Source organism: Poecilia mexicana, unplaced genomic scaffold (assembly GCF_051168715.1).
Source record: "Poecilia mexicana isolate PSO_F unplaced genomic scaffold, ASM5116871v1 scaffold_8, whole genome shotgun sequence".
NCBI lineage: Eukaryota > Metazoa > Chordata > Actinopteri > Cyprinodontiformes > Poeciliidae > Poecilia > Poecilia mexicana.
Window position 1 is genome coordinate 25,909,823 of NW_028263377.1, and position 17,852 is coordinate 25,927,674.

A 17,852-nucleotide genomic window follows, 5' to 3' on the forward strand; every position below is an offset into this window, starting at 1 on the left:
TGCTCTGCAGCTCTGAGGGCAGCTGTGTGAGGTTGCACATTTACACACTTGGCAGTGGCAACAAAGCGGCTATTGCTCTGGCAACCTCCACTAGTCATTAAGCATAATTTGTCTGGTATCCCACTGCTGAAAATGCACAAAGGAGGGCGAGTAAAGCCAGCATGAGTTCGTCTTCTGAGCTGTCATGTTGAAGGTGAAGCCGGGGGGGGGGGCAGACAGCGACACAGCGGCTGGCTCGGCTCCCACAGGACTGCATGGGAACAGCAGCAACCCGAGCGGGCGGGACGCCTCCTCACCCCCGTTCTCCTCCTCCCAACAATCAGCCCCCCGTTCGGCCGGCCGGCCTCCAGACTCTCCACTACTGGATTTACGCTCCTTTCTTCTTTCCTGGTCTCTCTCTGCTGCGTCCTGCGGTTTCTAGGAACTGTATTCCTTTTCTTATCTGCTGCATCAGTAAAGGTGAACCACAAAATCTAAGCACTGTAGAGATGTTGTCAGGAATTTCAGAAACATTTCACATATAAACTACAACTCTGCTTTTTGACAAATATTTCTGTTCACTGGAAAATTATAATATGCTCCTGCTGCGTTTCCTAAATCCCTAGTAATAAAGTTTTAAAGGGGGCATAATTTGTAAAATTCACATTTTTGCACATTTTGTACTTCCCTTTTGGTTTTCTACTGCTTCTAAAAGCAGTCCCAGTGCTTAATAAAACCAGCCGGCCGTTGTTTTGGCATTAAGTTTATTTATGTTTTTTGGGTGAAAAATGAGCCGTTACAAAAGCCTCCGGAATGTGATTTAATAAATCAGCAGTCACTACCTGTCACATAGCAACCCTGGCTGTTACCTAGTAACCCTAGCAGACTTCCGCCTGTTGCCTGGCAACCCAAGCAGAACTCCAGCATGTTTGTTCAGCTTGTATTCGCTATACAATGGCTGCTGGCAAAGACAAGAGTTTTGTTGTTGACTTACCATACAGAAACCACTTGCTGCATTCTTGTTGGTTGTGCAGGAGGCTCCATGTCTGCTTTTCAAAGATGTACAATTATATTAATGCACATCTGTTTGCATCCATTTTCACGTGCGACTGTAAACGATGAGTTGGGGGTGTGGCCAGCAGCAGCTCATTTGGATTTAAAGTAACGGAGACCCTCAAAATGATCAGACAAATCTAAAAATGATTTTGTGCAAAAAAATGTAATGAGCATGTTTTGTGTAGGCCATAGACCTATCCTAACCTATTCAAAGAGTCATAATAGCTCACCTTTAAAAAGGGGCCATTATGTAAAGTTCAGGACTTTATAGCTTTTGTAAAAATTACAAAAACATGCATGTTTTTCTGATTCTTGGACCAATTTCAGCCAAGAAAATGTCCCTTTTCAGGGAAACATTGTAAAAATCCAGCTGAGTTTTAGTTTTAACCAGAACTGCATTTAAGCCACTTGGATTTGTTTTGATTTTATGACGGCAGAACTGTTAAAAATGTGCAGTGAGTGCTTATGCTTGTGTTTCTAAGACGACCTCAACTTTACTGACAGTAATTCTGTGTTAGTGTATGTTTTGGACTGTGCAATAACAGCTTATAGGGAAAGTGCAGAAAAACCTCCTGCCACCTCTTTGAGCACCAGGGTTTGGTGCAAAAACAACAGAACAACTCTTTAATATTGGAGCACACAAACCTGGCCAGCTTGGTGTCGTGTTTTATGACGAGAGGTGAAAAGAGAGAACAGTAGTTGAATTAAAAACTGTCTGTCTCCATGTCTGCAAGAGGCATAAACACCGGTGTGACTTTATTGAACCTCCACAGGAGGCTGGCTGAGGTGAGACCTGCAGGGTGTGAGGAGCTTATAGAGGCACTAAAGTGATTATGAGCTCCTTCTCATCAGCCCACAGATGTGCCGGAGTGAGCTTCACTTGGCTTGTTGGTCTCTGTCTGCTCTGCTTTATCGCTTCAGTCAGGGAGCTTTAAGAGGCTTCATCCATCCAGGTTTAGACCAAACTGTGGTCCCTGGGCGCCACCTAGTGAGCCGCAAGGTACTGCATACCGTGACGTGATAAAGTTAGCTTATTACGTCACATCTTTTATTAATTTACTAAACATAATAAAAGATAAATGGCTTAAAACTGGGTCACTCAAAATGAAATCTGAAGATACAGATGGAAAGTTTCTCAGGGTGAGTTGCAGAGCCGGCATGCAGATCCAGGTCTGCGGCTGTGCTGAGTGCGATACGTGATGAGGGGTTGAGCAGCGCTGTGCCCCACGCTGACGAACTGCATCTTAACCCCTAAAATAAAAGTGTTTACGTTGCGTTGCTCAAGTGCGGCTCGGGGCCATTTGTGGCCCTGTGGACAACTTTGGGCGGCTCACAGGATCCGTGCTGTACGCGCAAGTATGTGGGAGACTTTACAGTCCAGAAAGCCTCTCTACTGACTGCACCCACCACAAGAACTGTGCTAAGCTGGTGCTCCTGAACAGGATTTTATAAAAAATACATTTTACCAACAATCCCTACAGCTCCTGAGAAGATGATAATTCAGTTTTTGTTACAGCAAGGTTGAAACTGATGGTGGAATGTAGAAACCTCCCATTTGTAAAGGGAAATTCCTTCGTTTTGGTGCAGAAAACGTTTGTGGCGAGTATTAAGAGTGTTGTAGCCTCACAGTCATGGAGCTCATGGGTGAAGGATCCGAACTGTGGTTTGCTTTTAGTCAGAAGCTGGAATTAAATGACTGAAGAGATGCAGAGCAGCAGCGGAGCTGAATTTAAGGTCTGAGGTTGAGTCTGAAGTCCGGCGGTCGGTGAAAGTGAAGACTTGTCTGCCAGCCCGCTCTTTGCCCCCCTGCTTGTTGGACTCATTGAAGCCACACTGACTCTCGCTCAGCTGGCCGTCTCATCCCGCGCCGCCGCTGTGAGAGCCTGAGGAGGGAGCTGGGAAGCTCCTGGGTGGCAGGGCAACGCATGGGGGCCTCCCTGGCTGGCGCCTGTAATTTTACCTTCCCATTCATCAGCCACAGATATTAATAATAACAGCACATCTGGATTCACTTTACTGTCTCGTGTTAACCCTTTCCACAGCAGGACTGAGGGCTGCTGCAGCTACCAACGAGGACTGGCCCTGCCCTCCCTCTTCTTCTGGTGCAGGTCTCATTCCTCTCGCTGTCAGTCTTCATTTCGGCCCGAGCCGCTGCGGCTCCTTTCCTTCCTCGGCTTCCAACCATTCAGCTTTTCTGTTTGTTGACCAGTCAGAAAAGCTGACACTTTGTGGTCTGACAGTTGTGTGTAAACCAAAGTTGGAACATGCAATGTTTGCCGTTTTTTTACCTGGTGAATATAAATGTGTTTGTAGGACAGTTTGAATTTCACCAAACATTAGTTTATTCCCTTAAAGATGGCCTATTAAACTTCCTTGAACACGTTAGGTCTGTTGGCTGTGCAAAACATGCTCTCTTCATTTTTTGCACGAAACCATTCTTAGACAATGAGATTTTAGTCTCCTCAGTTTTGCAGTTTTGGCATTCACTATCCAAAAACACTGCTGCTGGCCACGCCTCCCATTCAACGTTTACACTCCCACTTGAAAATGGCTTCAAACAGATGCACAACTATACAACCAGCAGACGTTGAGCCTCCTGCACAAACAAGAATGCAGCAAGTAGTTTCTGGATGGCAAAACGGATGTACGGCGCATACAATGGGAAAACCAGCAGAAAAAAACAGGCTGGAGCTCAGCTTGAGTTGATAGGTAACGATTTGGGGTTGCTAGGTAACAGCACAGTGTGACTGAACAATCAGTTGGTTTTGGAAATTGCTCATTTTCCAGAAACCAAAAATCATCTGGATGTTTTTTAAGCACTTGGATTGTTTTTAGAAGCAGAAGAAACCCAAATGAAAGTACGAAAACATCCGAAAAGTGAATTTTCATTATAGATCCCCTTTAAACCAACACTTAGAGGTTTAAATATTTTTACACCACAATGCCTAAACTCAGCCGGACCCGCCTTTCTCTTCATACCTGTTGCAGTCTTTGAGTTACCAGTGGCTCAAAAGACATAAAAGTCAGAGTGTTTCTATAATTAAATCTGAGTTTAATGATAATAAACACAAAAACAAATTAGAAGAAAGGAGCCCAGCCAAAAAAAAACAAGTCTTTCCAGCAAATAATTGGCCTAACTGAGTGACTGGTATTTGTAGTAATAGGTTAGTCCGTCCCATGTGGCCTGATGCTGCCTGCTCAGCCAACCAATAAACAGCCATTAATACTTTTAAAACCTTTACTTGCTATATTTACAGCTATTGTTTTGGGTTGTTTGCACATCTAGACCAAATTAAAGGCAGTAAAATGTATTTGGCTCCATTTATCTTGCCAGCAACTGGGATCATGTTAGCTTTGTCTTTAACAAACTTCTTACAAAACTCATTTTGGTTTTCTTTCAACAATGGATGTCGTTTTACATCACCAATAATTGTTCTGTGGACAGATTCCTCCACCTGAGCTGTGGATTTCTGCAGCTCCTCCAGAGTCGCCAAGATGCTCCTTTTAAGTATTTTAATATATTTCTCCTGTGGTTATCTCCACTAGCCTGTTGCTCAGCATAAAACAGAATTTGTTGGAATAGAAATGTTTGTTCATATCACAATAACAAAATATTATCAGTCGAATGCTTATGAAAGTCCTGAATAAAGAGAAATCCTACAGCCACTAAAATTTGACGCCACACCATTTTTGTTTACATTTTGTGAAGAATTAAGTTGTGTTCATCTCTTCTTCAGAGGTTTTCGTGCCTCATGGTTGCTGTAGTTCTTGGAGCTTATTGAAGGAAACGACACGGAAACCTTCTTGTGATGGTGTGATGTGATGGACCCAATAGCAGCAGGCTTCGGACACTGAGGTGGAGTTTTAATAATAAAAGGAAGAACAAAAATGGGGATCAGAGGGAGTAAATGAGAGAATCTGGTGAGGAGTGACTGAGAATGAGAGGCTTAAATACTGGGGAGGTTGAATGCTGAACAAAAGACCTGAGCTGATGAGCTAAGGGAGTGAAGGGAGCAGGAGGCAGACTGAGGAGAGAGAAAGTGGCAACAGAAACACCAAGAACTGACCTGAAGGAAAACAGAAACGGATCTAACCAAAATAAAAACACAAAATAATAATGAAACTAGAATCAAATCAAACTACCAAAACGACTCAACAATCTGGGAACCCAAAACTTCTTTATACGAGTGCAACTTCCTCCTCTGCGAAAATGGAGTAGTTTCAGATTTTAGCAGATTTTTGCCATTTCTCCTGCTAGTACTAGACTCTCGCATTTGTTTTGGTTGTATTTACCCAGAATGCCCTGCGCTGTCATCCGCTTGCTGCTTTCTGAGCGGTTCCTGGTCTGATTGGTGTTCACATATGCATTTGAACCGCACCAGAGTTCACTTCAACTGAAATGAGACCGAGGTTTTTAGGTGGATCAGAGTTCAATCACACATTCAGATCTCCCCAAACGAACCAGACTTTGTAGACAAACGGACTGGAGTTGGATTAAAGCAGTGTGAATGCACTGCTCCTCATTATCCCAGTTTATCCAGTAACATAATGTGGGTTTGTGTGTAACAAACACAGTAGGAGTTCTCATGAATTTCTCTGAAAGTCTAACCCAGCTTGGCCAGGAGAGAAAGTCTTTGCCTTAGATTGGGATTAAGTCTGAAGGGTTTCCCTTCGATTATTAGCATCAAAGCTTCCTGCAGGATCTGGGGAAAGCAGTTTGGTGCATTATTAGAAACGCAAACTTGGTTGCACGCCACCGCTCCTGTAACACACCGTGTACCCGAACCATCCCACCATGGAGGCGTGCAGGACGGGGGGAGTAAATCACCCCACCGAGCTGTCTATAGGTGGAGCCAGGGTCCTGCCGCTGGCCGCCAGGCTTGGCCCCCCGCCCGTCGCCTGAGCCTCCCGCTGGTGGCAACAGGTGACAGAGGTCTGCTGTGTGCAGAGCTCAGAGCCCCCTCAACCCATAGAAACACTTGCTTCATTGCTGCCCCCCTCCCGTTAGCTGCAGGGAGACAGACAGGAGCAGAGTGAGGCTTTACTGCTGTTTATGTGCCACTAAATACGAGGCAAAAAGCTCAGTGTGCATCACTCATCTGCTCATGAGTCAACGCTCATGATGTCACGCTCTGCCATGCCAGCCTCACACACAACTATACTGTAGTACCAGAATGTTTTATAAAAGAGCTTATTTATTAAAAATGGGGAAAGTCGGCTCTTTTTTCCGTGCAGTTACCTCCCAGAGAGCCGCGACTGTTAAAGCGTCGTGCCACAAACAACCTGCTAAAAACACTTATGTCTCCCATGCAGAAATAAACACGGGCCAATTAGCGTTCTTATTTTTGGAGCTGCAGGAGCTGCCAGAGCCGCTGAAAATCTACCAAGCAGACGCGGGCTGACGCGGGGCGCTGCGGGGCCGGGGCCCCGGACACGCAGGAGCCGCTGCAGCTATCAAAGAGCCCCGTCAGACTCGACGAGGGTCTGTCCCCCCTGAAATGAATCCTTGTGTCGGGGAACAATAGGGCCACTATTATCCGGCGCAGAGAGGGATGAATTCACATGGGGACAGGTCATCTTGATTTATGAAGTGTGAATTAGGAGCTGAGAGTTGGAGACCAAGGTGGGGTTTGGTGGGGAGGCGGAGGTTGCGCCGCACAAACAGCCGTCTGTGTTTTTTAGAGGCTGGAGACACGGCGGCAACCTCCCGTCATTCCCCCGTGAACCGCCGCCGTCACCAACTGCAGCAGCGGCGGCTGCAGCAGCGCTACGGCAGGCCAGTTTCACATAAAATCCGCTTCACTCTGACTTTACAGATTCCTGAAACTGGTTAATGACGGAGTGTCAGGGCCACGCTGAGAAAGTTATAAAAAGAAACAATAAAATTACAAAAGTAAAGTCATATTACTTTATTCTTGTAATACTATGACTTTAGTCTTGTATTAAATTGACTTTTATTATTTGGCTTCCTGAAACATTTTAACTTTTTCATATATTACTACTTTACTCTCAAAATTTAAAGAATTTATTCCCAAAATACAATGTTTTTTTCTCATTTTGACTTCTCACACTTCTAATATTCCTGTATTATTTCAGCCTTATTCTTGTATGACTTTATTCTCGTAATTCTCTGAATTTAGTCTAACATTATTTTGACTTTTTTCTCAAAATATGACTTCATTCAGTCAGATGAAACTGATCGTGTGTACAGTCGGCCTGCCGTAGCGCACCGCCGCTTCCTGCCCTGTTCCCTCCGGTTCACAGCAGAGAAGCAGCCAGATCTCTGCCTGGAGATCAACGCGCTAAACTCCTGCTGGTCGTCAGGCTTCATTTGAATCCCAGGGCAGGTTGATGGAGTGCTGCTCCATCCATCAGGAGCTGCACTGTTTGCTCAGATCCCAGTAATGTAAAGGCTCATCTAAAGCTGCTGGCCCTCATTCTCCTCTAAGCCAACATGCAGTGTGTGCCAATGTAAACCTGCTGACCAGACGGTCGGTTGCCCCAAAGCCACAACTCACCACTACTCTGGTGCATACAGTGTGCAGTATTAATACCCTTTACGCGCTTAATCATTTTGTTGCTTAGCAGCACATTTTATTGCATTTTATTAGTATTTTATGTGACAAACACAAAGGTGCATAAATAAGGAAAAGTTTTTTGTAATAACCAGATGCATTCTACTTTACATCCCCAATTGGATGAAAAACATCTGTAAACATCAGTTTTCAGTTCTGATTTGGACTTTGACTAGACTTTCCTATCCTGTTGCTCTAAACTGGCAGCGCCCAAGTTCAGTCCTGCAACTTTTAGATGCATCCCTTCTGTAGCACTCATCACTTTTGGGGCAGATGTAACTGAAGATTCGAAGCTGTTTGCTTCGAACTAAATTTTACAGTTTTAGATTGAAGAAAGCGAGAAAATATTTATCCAGAAGATTCAGCAGGTATGCATGTGCATGACAGTTTGCTGCTTTTTGTTGACCACTGAAATTAGGGATGCAAACATTTAGTCGACTTACGATTATCCTATCAATTAACTAATAACGTCTGTTTATGAAAACATGAAAACATAAATATGTCTTGTAGTCAACAGGTGGGAAGACCAACAACAAACATTACATTTTGTCAAGTGTCATCATTAAAATCTCAAAAGCTTAGACCGATGTTTTCAGTGCTGTAGTTTGGCTGCCATCCAGAAGAGGGCGCTGCTGGTCGTCTTTAAGCGTAGCCAGTTGGCACTGAAATAATTATGGTGGAGTCATCCCAGAGCAGGAGAGAAAAACAGTCTAAACAAAGTTTGATTTGGGATGCAAAATGCATTTTATGCGGATGGACTGAATAATGACCTGCAGCTGCTGCTGTGGTTCTGGTTTTTCTGCAGGAAGTCCAGTCACTGCTGGGGCGTCTTCTGAACAGTCGATAACAATGTTTCATTTCAATTATTGCAAATTTTGAGCAAACTTTTAATATTTAGCAAAAATAAAAAATAAGAAAGATGTGAATGAGGCCTGTTTCAATTCACTGAAAAACCCCTAAATGTTTAAATGTTCGCTACATCAGAAGTTATTTAGCAACTTTAGAGCCAGATAAAGTTTCAGAAAAATTCCAAAAACCAGTGAGCCTGAAAGATTTTTCCTGGAAATAATTTTGCTGTTTCTATTGAACTTTTCTAATGTGACACAAAGACGGCGCTGTTTCCACACCAGCAGCCCTGATAACAATAAATACATTTATACATAGTGCCTGCCTTTGTTGCCCTTTAACCTTGGCGTTCCCCAAGGCTATGTTCTCATAGCCCCACATTTTCACTTGTTTGGTTTTCATTGCATGTTGCACAGAAACATTTTATCCAACATGATTTTATTTACATCAACTCAGCTTTTCAAATGAGGAAAGTTTACAAAAGTTGCATTAATATGTAAGGATTTCATTTCTGTTTTAGTGCTGACACAATCGAAGCCTCTCCTCCAACTGGAGACTCACAGAGCTGAGGAACTCTGTTGTTTTTCTGTTTAGTTTATGATTCTGATTAAGTTTGTACCCTTTTTTTTCCTGTCAGCCGGCTTTATAAACCCAGGCGTCTGGTTAATCACTGAGCACTTTGTTCTGCATTTTGCTTTTTAACGACCATGTTTGGATGCCCGCTTTTCTGTCTGTGAAAGTTTTATGGAGGAATGGAAGGAAAACTGACTTGCATCAGGTTTTGGGTTGTTTATCAACTCTGCAAATAATTGCACTGAATTTGCTCATTAAAACTGCTTGTTTAAAGCTGCAGGTTTGTGTTTTCATAACAGATTTATGAAAACAAGACACTTTTCTCATTTCTCAAAGCTTATTCTAATAATCGTTACCTATATGTTTTGAAAGAAACTGAAGAATAAGTTGGAAAAAGATCGAAGTCTAGAGAACTCAAATTAAAGAAATAAATGGTAATTAATTATTTGACTTTAGAAATCCTTATTTATCCGTTTGCCACCAGTGTTTTTGCACCCTTTTCACCTCAAAAGTTGTTCTGCGAAGGAAATGAGGGGAATTTGCTTAATTTATCAGATTGATTTGTATTTGGAGCGCCTGTCTGACCCTTTGAGCAGAAAACCAGAAACTTTAATGTACAGGAGCAGCTTTAGCCTCAGACTTTCATGGTCATAAACAGGAGCCACAGATTTCTGGGTCTTCATGCCCCTTTGTAAAACTATTTAATTTAACTGCTGTAATCTGCGTACAGTCTGCTGGATTCAGGTCGTTTATTCTTTGATTTCTTTTACAACATATTTCACACAGTCACATTTCATGAACTCATTAAACCCAGACGGAGCCAAAAATGGAAAAGTTGTGTGTGTTGGTGGATGGAGGGGCCATCCCATAATTCAACAGCTGATACAACCACCTTTAAGTACCAATACATTAAATCAATCAACATTCAAAATGTGGGAAGGACAAAAAATAGACATAAAACAACTACAGTGTCATTAAAACACTAAAACAGAAGTAAAAGCAAAATGTTTAAAAATTTTAAGAAGCGTGTGTCTGATTATGTGACCAGACAGCTTTCCGTAGTTTACTGAAAGCTCTGTCTCCTCAGTTGATGAACCAGTTTGGACCAAACTTCAGTTTGATGGACCCACATTCAACAAATACTTTATGTGGAGAAGCTACAAAGCAAGCCCACATCATGACTCCTCCACCACCATGCTTTGGCTTGTTATGGAAACAAATAATCAGTTCAAAGGTCATTTCTCCAGACGTTTTCTGATTTAGGAAGTTATAAACTAGCTAACTGGAGTTGATATTTTATTTAACCCTAAATAATTCTGAGAACTTGTTCTTTGTGATCATGTATTAGTTTTTAGGGCTGAAGTGATTAATCAGGTTAATTATGATGAATTGATTGTTGAAACTATCAAATAATGTATTAATTGATTAGCTGGAGTACATAGATGCCAGAAAAGCCATTTAGTGAAAAAACTACACATTCAATTCAATAATTACTTTTCTCTTCTTACCTGCACAAGTAACACCTTTATAAGTCGTTATATATTCATAGTCACACTTGCAGTTTGTCAGTATTTTATTTTTGTGTCTGGTTGCTAAATTCACTGCCGTGTCTTTGTGCAATGACAATAAATTAAGTCTAATTAAGTCAAAACTGTACAAAAAAAAAATTTTTCAGTTATGATAAAAAACCCTTTTTTTAATGTTCTACTCAGAATTAAAGTGCCAGTTTTAGCTTCACCTGGTCAAATTTCGCTACATTAAGGGAAAGTGTTTGCAGTTTGATCAATAAAATGTTTTTCTTATTAGAAAAAAAATGTTTGTTTGCTTTCATATATAAAATAGGTTTCAATGGTTAATAAAAAGTCTGCAGAATGGGACAATAATTGATGACTAAGCTAATCGTTAGCTGCAGCCTCGTTAGTTATTGAGAAAAATAGACGATTTGGTTTCTATAGCACTTGATTGTTGCTGCTTTTAGACGCATCTCCCGGGTTTTTTGTTGAATCTGCTGAAATCCCAGCAGATTCAGGCCAACATTTAGAAATGGATTTATTTTCTCACACTGAGAAACAGCAGCTGGGTTTTAGAAAGCGGTGCAGTGGTGTCTGTGATGCAGTCCTAGTGATCCTCCAAACTAAACAGGATTGAAAATCTGAGGACATTTAATCCCTCAGAGGAGATCCAAGACGAGGATGTTCCCTCCAGGAATTTATTCTGGAATATCTGGGATTAAAAAGTCTGATCCAATCTGTGCAGAAATATATGTGCAACTGGAGCTGTCAGTACTTTTCTATTTTTTTAATTCTAGAAACTTTTGAAAGATATTATTGAACATTTTTACCTAATATAAGAGTTTTTCATGTGAATTCAGGTTCTGTCTAGCGCTCAGCATAAATAAAAAGATGAATTGCATATTTCCTTAGTTTAGGTAAACATATTCTGGCTGTACATGTTGGTACTTTGCGTTGATAAATAGGACAGGAGGAGTGTGACACGCAAGAAAACGATCCATCATCTGACTCATGGTCAGCAGTCAGCAGCAGCCATTAATTTTAATTAAGCTCCCAGCAGGAGTGATTATTGGGATTGTGTGCTTTTGGATTGCAGACGAATGGAAAAGAGTGTGAAACAAACTAGCAATTTGCACACCTCCCAAGTGCCAGAGTAAACAGAGGCACCCACTTCGTGTCTGTGTATTCAGCTTGGCTGAGCGGTGTGAAACGGCGCGCTACGACTGCGAGATAAAGCTGCAGAAGGGACGGATCCGACCGCTCTCTGCAGAAAATCCCTCCTCAGATGCTAAGCATGCAGGTTTGAAAGCTACCTGAGCGGCCGGCTGCTCTCTGTTGTCAAGATGGCTGCCAAGACCCAAGTCTGTTTTTTCTCAGTAAATGAGAAACCAGCAGTGGGGGTCACCGTGACCTGCGCCAGCCTCAAACATGGAGATTAATTCTGAATCCTAAACTCTTCAGGAACCAGACCTGCATTTAACAAAGAGCTCATTACATCGGGCAATTTATTAGCCCAAAGAACCATGTTTGCTTAACTTAAGAGTGGAAAAAAGCCCTCAATTAAGCAGGCGTCTGTCTCAAGTGGGCTGGCGCTTTAAGGAGGAATGATCCTCTATCTGAGTGTTCCTGTGGTTAAACAGTAGGAAGGGATTAAAAGAAACCAAAACAACTCGGCGTTAAATGAGCCTGGCGCTCCCGATGGCTCCTAACGAGAACCATGTTGGGAGTTCTCCCAGGCAGACGCGTCACAAATGAAGCGCTCCGCCGTGTGAAACGTCACTTAGCTTTACTTTGGATCTCAATCAAGTGTTGGAATATATACTTTGTTCTCTTAACGATTTTTGCTTTTATTTCTTCCTCTTAAAATTTTTAGATCCTCAAGCAAATTTTAGTTACAAACAAGAACTTGAATAAATACAGAAATATATATAGACATATTTTAAATGATGTCCTTCAGTAAACGATGCCAGAACTGACAGGTCATATCAAAAGACGAGTTTATTAATAAAACCAATTAACAAACTGTTAATATATGAGTAGAAATGTGTCTCTATAGGGCTGCACAGTGGTGCAGTAGGTAGTACTGTTTCCTTGCAGCAAGAAGGTTCTGGGTTCGATTCCCAGCCCAGGGTCCCTCTGCATGCTCTCCCTGTGCATGGTGGGTTCTCTCCAGGTACTCCAGCTTCCTCCCACAGTCCAAAAGCATGACTGTCAGGTTAATTGGTTTCTCTAACTTGTCCACAAACTGTCCACTCTCTTCCTGTCGGCCATGTTTGTTCACGGTGAGATTTTCTGAGTGTTGGTGGGTGAAATCAGTTTTTGTGTGTAGCGTGTTTCTTCTGCCGTGTGGCCCAAAAAACCCTGTTATACCCCAGATTTTTTCTATCGTCATATTTGCAGTCTGTCAGGTTTTGAAAATTGAACATTTTAAAATATAAAGTGTGAATCTGGCATACAGGCTTCACTTCCTCCGATAAGACCAGAACAACTGCTGACCCAAAAAAACAAAGTTCAGTTTACAAATAAAATCTGACGATGCCAAAGACATTAGCAGAAATACTCTGGGGACGGATGAGACAAACATACTTTTTGGAAAGGCTGGACTGAAAAGTAACAAAACATTTCAGAGAAAGAAAATTATAATATTATACCTGCAGAAAAACATGATGGTGGTCTGGGGCTGGACGACGTGCATTAAAGGGGCGAGATTTAATTTCCAGGAATATTGTGGCATTTTAAAGCACAATCAACATGTTACCTCCAGTTGTTATAAAAATATTGTCAAACATAACTAAAAAGAAATTTGACTTCAAAATTTGACACTTTGAAATTGGGCCGCTGTCTCCTTAAGAAGCTCCTACTCTTACAGACACTCTGAATTTGGCACATTTTACTTTATTTTTTTAAAAATGTTTATTCTATAAATGTTTGTCCTCCCAATACAGCAAATTGTAGTAAGAAGTAAAGAACAAGTAATGGACTCAAAAACTGTTTAAAATATGTTGTTTCAGATTTTCCACAGTGTTATTGGTAAATAAAAATAAATATATTTATATATCAACAAAAGACAGCCAATAATTATGTCCAGCCAAATTGGCGAAGACAGGACTCAAATGAAGTCTTGAAGGTTTTAATTTTTCCATTTTTTAGACATTTTTAAAACTTTTTTCCCGTTGAAGGAGTGTGGAAGGCAGATCCGGATTCTCTGAACTTTTTTTCCACAACCCACTAAAATCAAAATATTTGGATTGAGAAGCAAATTAAGTTTTAACACAGTTCAAGTATCACATCTTTGAATGGATCAAAAAAAGATGAGGTTGAGATGGTTGGCCTAGTCAAAGTCTGGACATATTTGACCAAGACCAGCCGTGTTTCCTTTAAACTCTCCATATGGCTGAGTTAAAGCACTTTTTGCGAAACTTTTAATTGAAGGAACGTTTATTGGGTTTAATTTGAAACATTAAAAGATGAAATATCTTTGCACAGCACTTTTAAAATCTGTGAAACGTGTAATTGAGAATGAGACTTAGCGCTGGACTCTGAGGCTGTTTGTGTCGGCTGTTTACCCGCCGCGTCCCGGTGTGAATGCTCCGGATTGAGCCTATCTGTCAGCCGCTTTCAGGACCGATGGTTTATGATACGAGCCGCTCAGATGAAAAATATAAGGCTGACATTTTCCAGACTTTTCACCATCATCTGACCGTAAACTAAATGAGTCGTGTGCTCAGATGCTTGTGTGAATTAGCTCATTGAAAATGAAACAGAGATGCATTTATCTAGAGTGCATGGTTTATGGCTGATGTAGCAGCTGGCTAAGTTCTTCCATTAAATTATTTTTCAAGGAATGATTCTCAGACTGCGACTCGGCTTGGACAGGTTCACAAATTGTGATACTTTCCGCTGCTACTGCTGCTTGTTTGAGCAGCTTCATTGAAAAGTGGCTCCTGCTGCCAGAAATGTTGTCCCACTTGAGCTGGACACAAACAGTAAATACGCTGCGAAAACCGGAGCTGGCAGAACCACTTCACCTGGAAACGGCTTTTCTCTCTCACGACTTGAAGTGGCACTAGCTGCGTAAAACTATGTCCTTGTTTTATTTTTTTCTAGAAAATTTCTGATTTATTTTTTATTTTTTTAGAAAACTTTGTTAGAAAACAAAATGCTTAGAAATATTGCTAGAAAATACTAAATTTTTTAATTTATCTGAGATTTTCTAGAAAAAAAACTTGGAAATTTTCTGTTTCAAAAATCAAATATTGAAATAATTAGTCTCAGACATTTTCTAGAAAAAATTTTAATGTCTGCATTTCAAACATGGAATATGCTAGAAAAAAATAACATTTTCAAAAGTTGAAAATGTTTGACTTTTGAAACTCAAATGTAAATTTTTCTATAGAAAATTCCTTAGATAAATCACAAAATATGAGTTTTATTCTTGCAAATTTTTGATTTTTGAAACTTATTTTCTTGAAAAAAATTGGAAATTTCTGAGATTTTTGAGTAACTGTACTCTTTAAAAAAAAAAAACAACAGCATGCCTTGCATTCAGCTGAATTACAATCGGTGTATTTTACAAAACTGCAATGGAAACACTTTTTTTGCATCGGGTGGTCATGTGATCAAGAACAGGAAGTTACCACTGCGGAAAGATGAAGAAGACAGGAAGTGCTAGGAGGATGATGATGTAATGTTTTTGTTTTTTCCTTAAATGATTAATCGTAAAACAAACATAATCTTAAGTGACTTTAAATTCAGTTTATCTCATTCCACTAATCTAGTTTAATAATCCAAGTGAAAATATTTTTATCTCACTTCTGCTGTTTAGCTCAATAGGAATTGGTTGGGATTTTATCAAAACAGCTTAGTGGATACTATGAGGTTAAAGGAAAACGAATTAACACTTTAACTTTTTTAACTGATAAAGATCTGAAAAGTGTGGATCTGTTTTCAGCTCTGTGATTCCAGCTGCAGGAATTTTGGAGTTTTGTACATCTGAAAACTGAATTTCCCAATTTTCTTGGACACAGCATGATGCTGCCACCACCATGTTTCACCACAGGGATGTTTCTGTTTGTTTCAGAGTTTGGCCTTGTCTGAGCAAACTTCCTCCATATTTTTAATGATCTTTTTACTTCTACTGCCTCTTGTGTTTTATCTTGTTTTATTTGGTTAACCTAGTGGTTGTTGTAACGGCTTATACAAATAAATGTATTATTGTAGAGCGAGTCCCCTAAACGACTTGTAGCAGTTTATCAATCTTAAAATCTCAACAATTTACATAAAGTTTGCGGATGCAGCTTGATGAACTGTAAAGAATTTGAAAGTTTCGACCTTTGGTTTTGTTCTTTTGAGCATTTGGTTTCTCCAGTATCGGCTCATCAGACCTACAGCCGTAAAGAATGAAAGTCTGATTTAACCAACAGGGGGCGTCTCCTTTCGCGTTCCGGCGCGATGGGAGGAGGAGGAGGTATTGGGGATCTCCTCCTAGACAACAAACCCACATTGAAAGCGGGGCGCAGGGATTACCTCACGCTGCGTGCGGAGGATAAAACGGAGGCGGCGGCTTCGCTTCGGTGCTTTTCTGCAGCGGACGCCAGCGGAGCATCATGCCGAGCCGCGACGCGCGGAGCGCAGGAACTCAGCTGATCGATCAAATCCGCTCCCACTGATGTTTTCCTGCTCACAGGGAGTTTCATGATGGAAAAGTGATTTTTGAGGGATTCTGGACACGCAGTTTTGGAGACCGCCGGCGCGTAAAGTTGCCTCCTCTCCGCTCCGTGTGCGCGCTGATCCCGCGGCTCGCCATGGATCAGCCTCAGCAGTGCGCTGCCGTGTGTCTGCTGATGCTGTCTCTTGGACTCCTGACGGACAGAGCGATCTGTCAGCACTTCTTCCTTCTCCGCCCGATCCCCAGTGATAGTCTGCCGGTGGTGGATTTAAAGGAGGACCCGGATCCGGCCTTTGACCCCAAGGAGCGGGACCTTAACGAGACCGAGCTCCGGAGCATCCTGGGAGACTTTGACGGCCGCCTGCTGTCCGTGTCGCTCCCCGTGGAGGACAAACACTCCGGCTCCGACGAGTCGGATCACTTCGACATCCTGAAGGCGGGCGGAGTTCTGCCGAAGGAGATCCGGGCGGTGGACTTCGACGTGCAGATCGGCAAGAAACACAAGCCGAGCAAGAAGCTGAAGCGGCGGCTGCAGCAGTGGCTGTGGGCCTACACCTTCTGCCCGGTGGTCCACACCTGGACCGACCTCGGCTGCAGGTTCTGGCCTCGGTACGTCCGGGTCGGCGGCTGCGTCAGCAAAAGGTCGTGTTCCGTTCCGGAGGGGATGGTCTGCAGACCCGCCAACTCGACCCACCTGACGGTGCTGCGGTGGCGCTGCGTGCAGCGGAAGGGCGGGCTGAAATGCGCCTGGATCCCGGTGCAGTACCCGGTCATCACGGACTGCAAGTGTTCCTGCTCCAGCTAGGACTGCTGGGAACTCTAACTTATAAGCTCGGTCATTTTATCCTCTTTCTCCCCCCACCTGCACTACAGAGTGTAAGAATGTATTTCTGTACATGCGTGGCCAACTTCCTGTACAAAGTCAGTATTATTTGTAACCAGAGTCTACTTTATTTGTGCAGAATATTGCTTTTATATATTTTGTATTTATGGAGAAGTGGCGCACAGAGGCACGCACGGACTTTGTGTTGGACGAAGCGGATCAACCTCAGAGTTGAACTATTGATTATTGATGCAGTCATGTTTTATCCTGTAAATTTGGGAAATGTACTATTTATTCTTTATATTCTTACAATAAAACGACACAGACATGATTATGAAATGACTTTTCCTTCATTTTCTCCATGCAGACTGATTGGAATCACCCAGCCCTGTGCGCATAAGGATAGCGCCAACTTTACGCACTCACTTTCAGCTTTGCGTATTTCCGGTGTAAATCAGTTTTTTCTGCTTTGCTTCTCATTAAGCCGTTTTATCAAATCATCAACAATGCGGTCAGTTACTGCCTGCATCAGGCACCTTACAGGCTGATTACCTGGCTGCGCTGAAATCTCCATGTGTTTCATCACAAACCCTCCTCCCATGAACACCCCAGCAGGAGCAAAGCTGCTTCCTCCTCAAACAGGAAGAGACTCTAAAAAATGATCCTGCAGCATCACCTGGATGATCAATTGTCCCAGAAATGATGGTAATAAACGATATTATTATTATTTTGAGATCATTTTCAAGTAATATGATGATGATAATGGAATAAAAATGGGACATCATCCTCTCAAAGATCAACACATTTAAATTAGTTTAAAA

General features: G+C 42.0%; 1 protein-coding gene across 1 annotated transcript; it reads left to right on the forward strand.

The window, feature by feature from the left end:
- Window positions 1-16,058: 16,058 nt before the first annotated feature.
- Window positions 16,059-17,362, forward strand: nog1 (noggin 1). The gene has a single exon (XM_014980881.2). It carries the CDS (start codon window positions 16,345-16,347, stop codon window positions 17,011-17,013), a length of 669 nt encoding a protein of 222 aa, XP_014836367.1. The 5' UTR covers window positions 16,059-16,344; the 3' UTR covers window positions 17,014-17,362.
- Window positions 17,363-17,852: the final 490 nt, after the last annotated feature.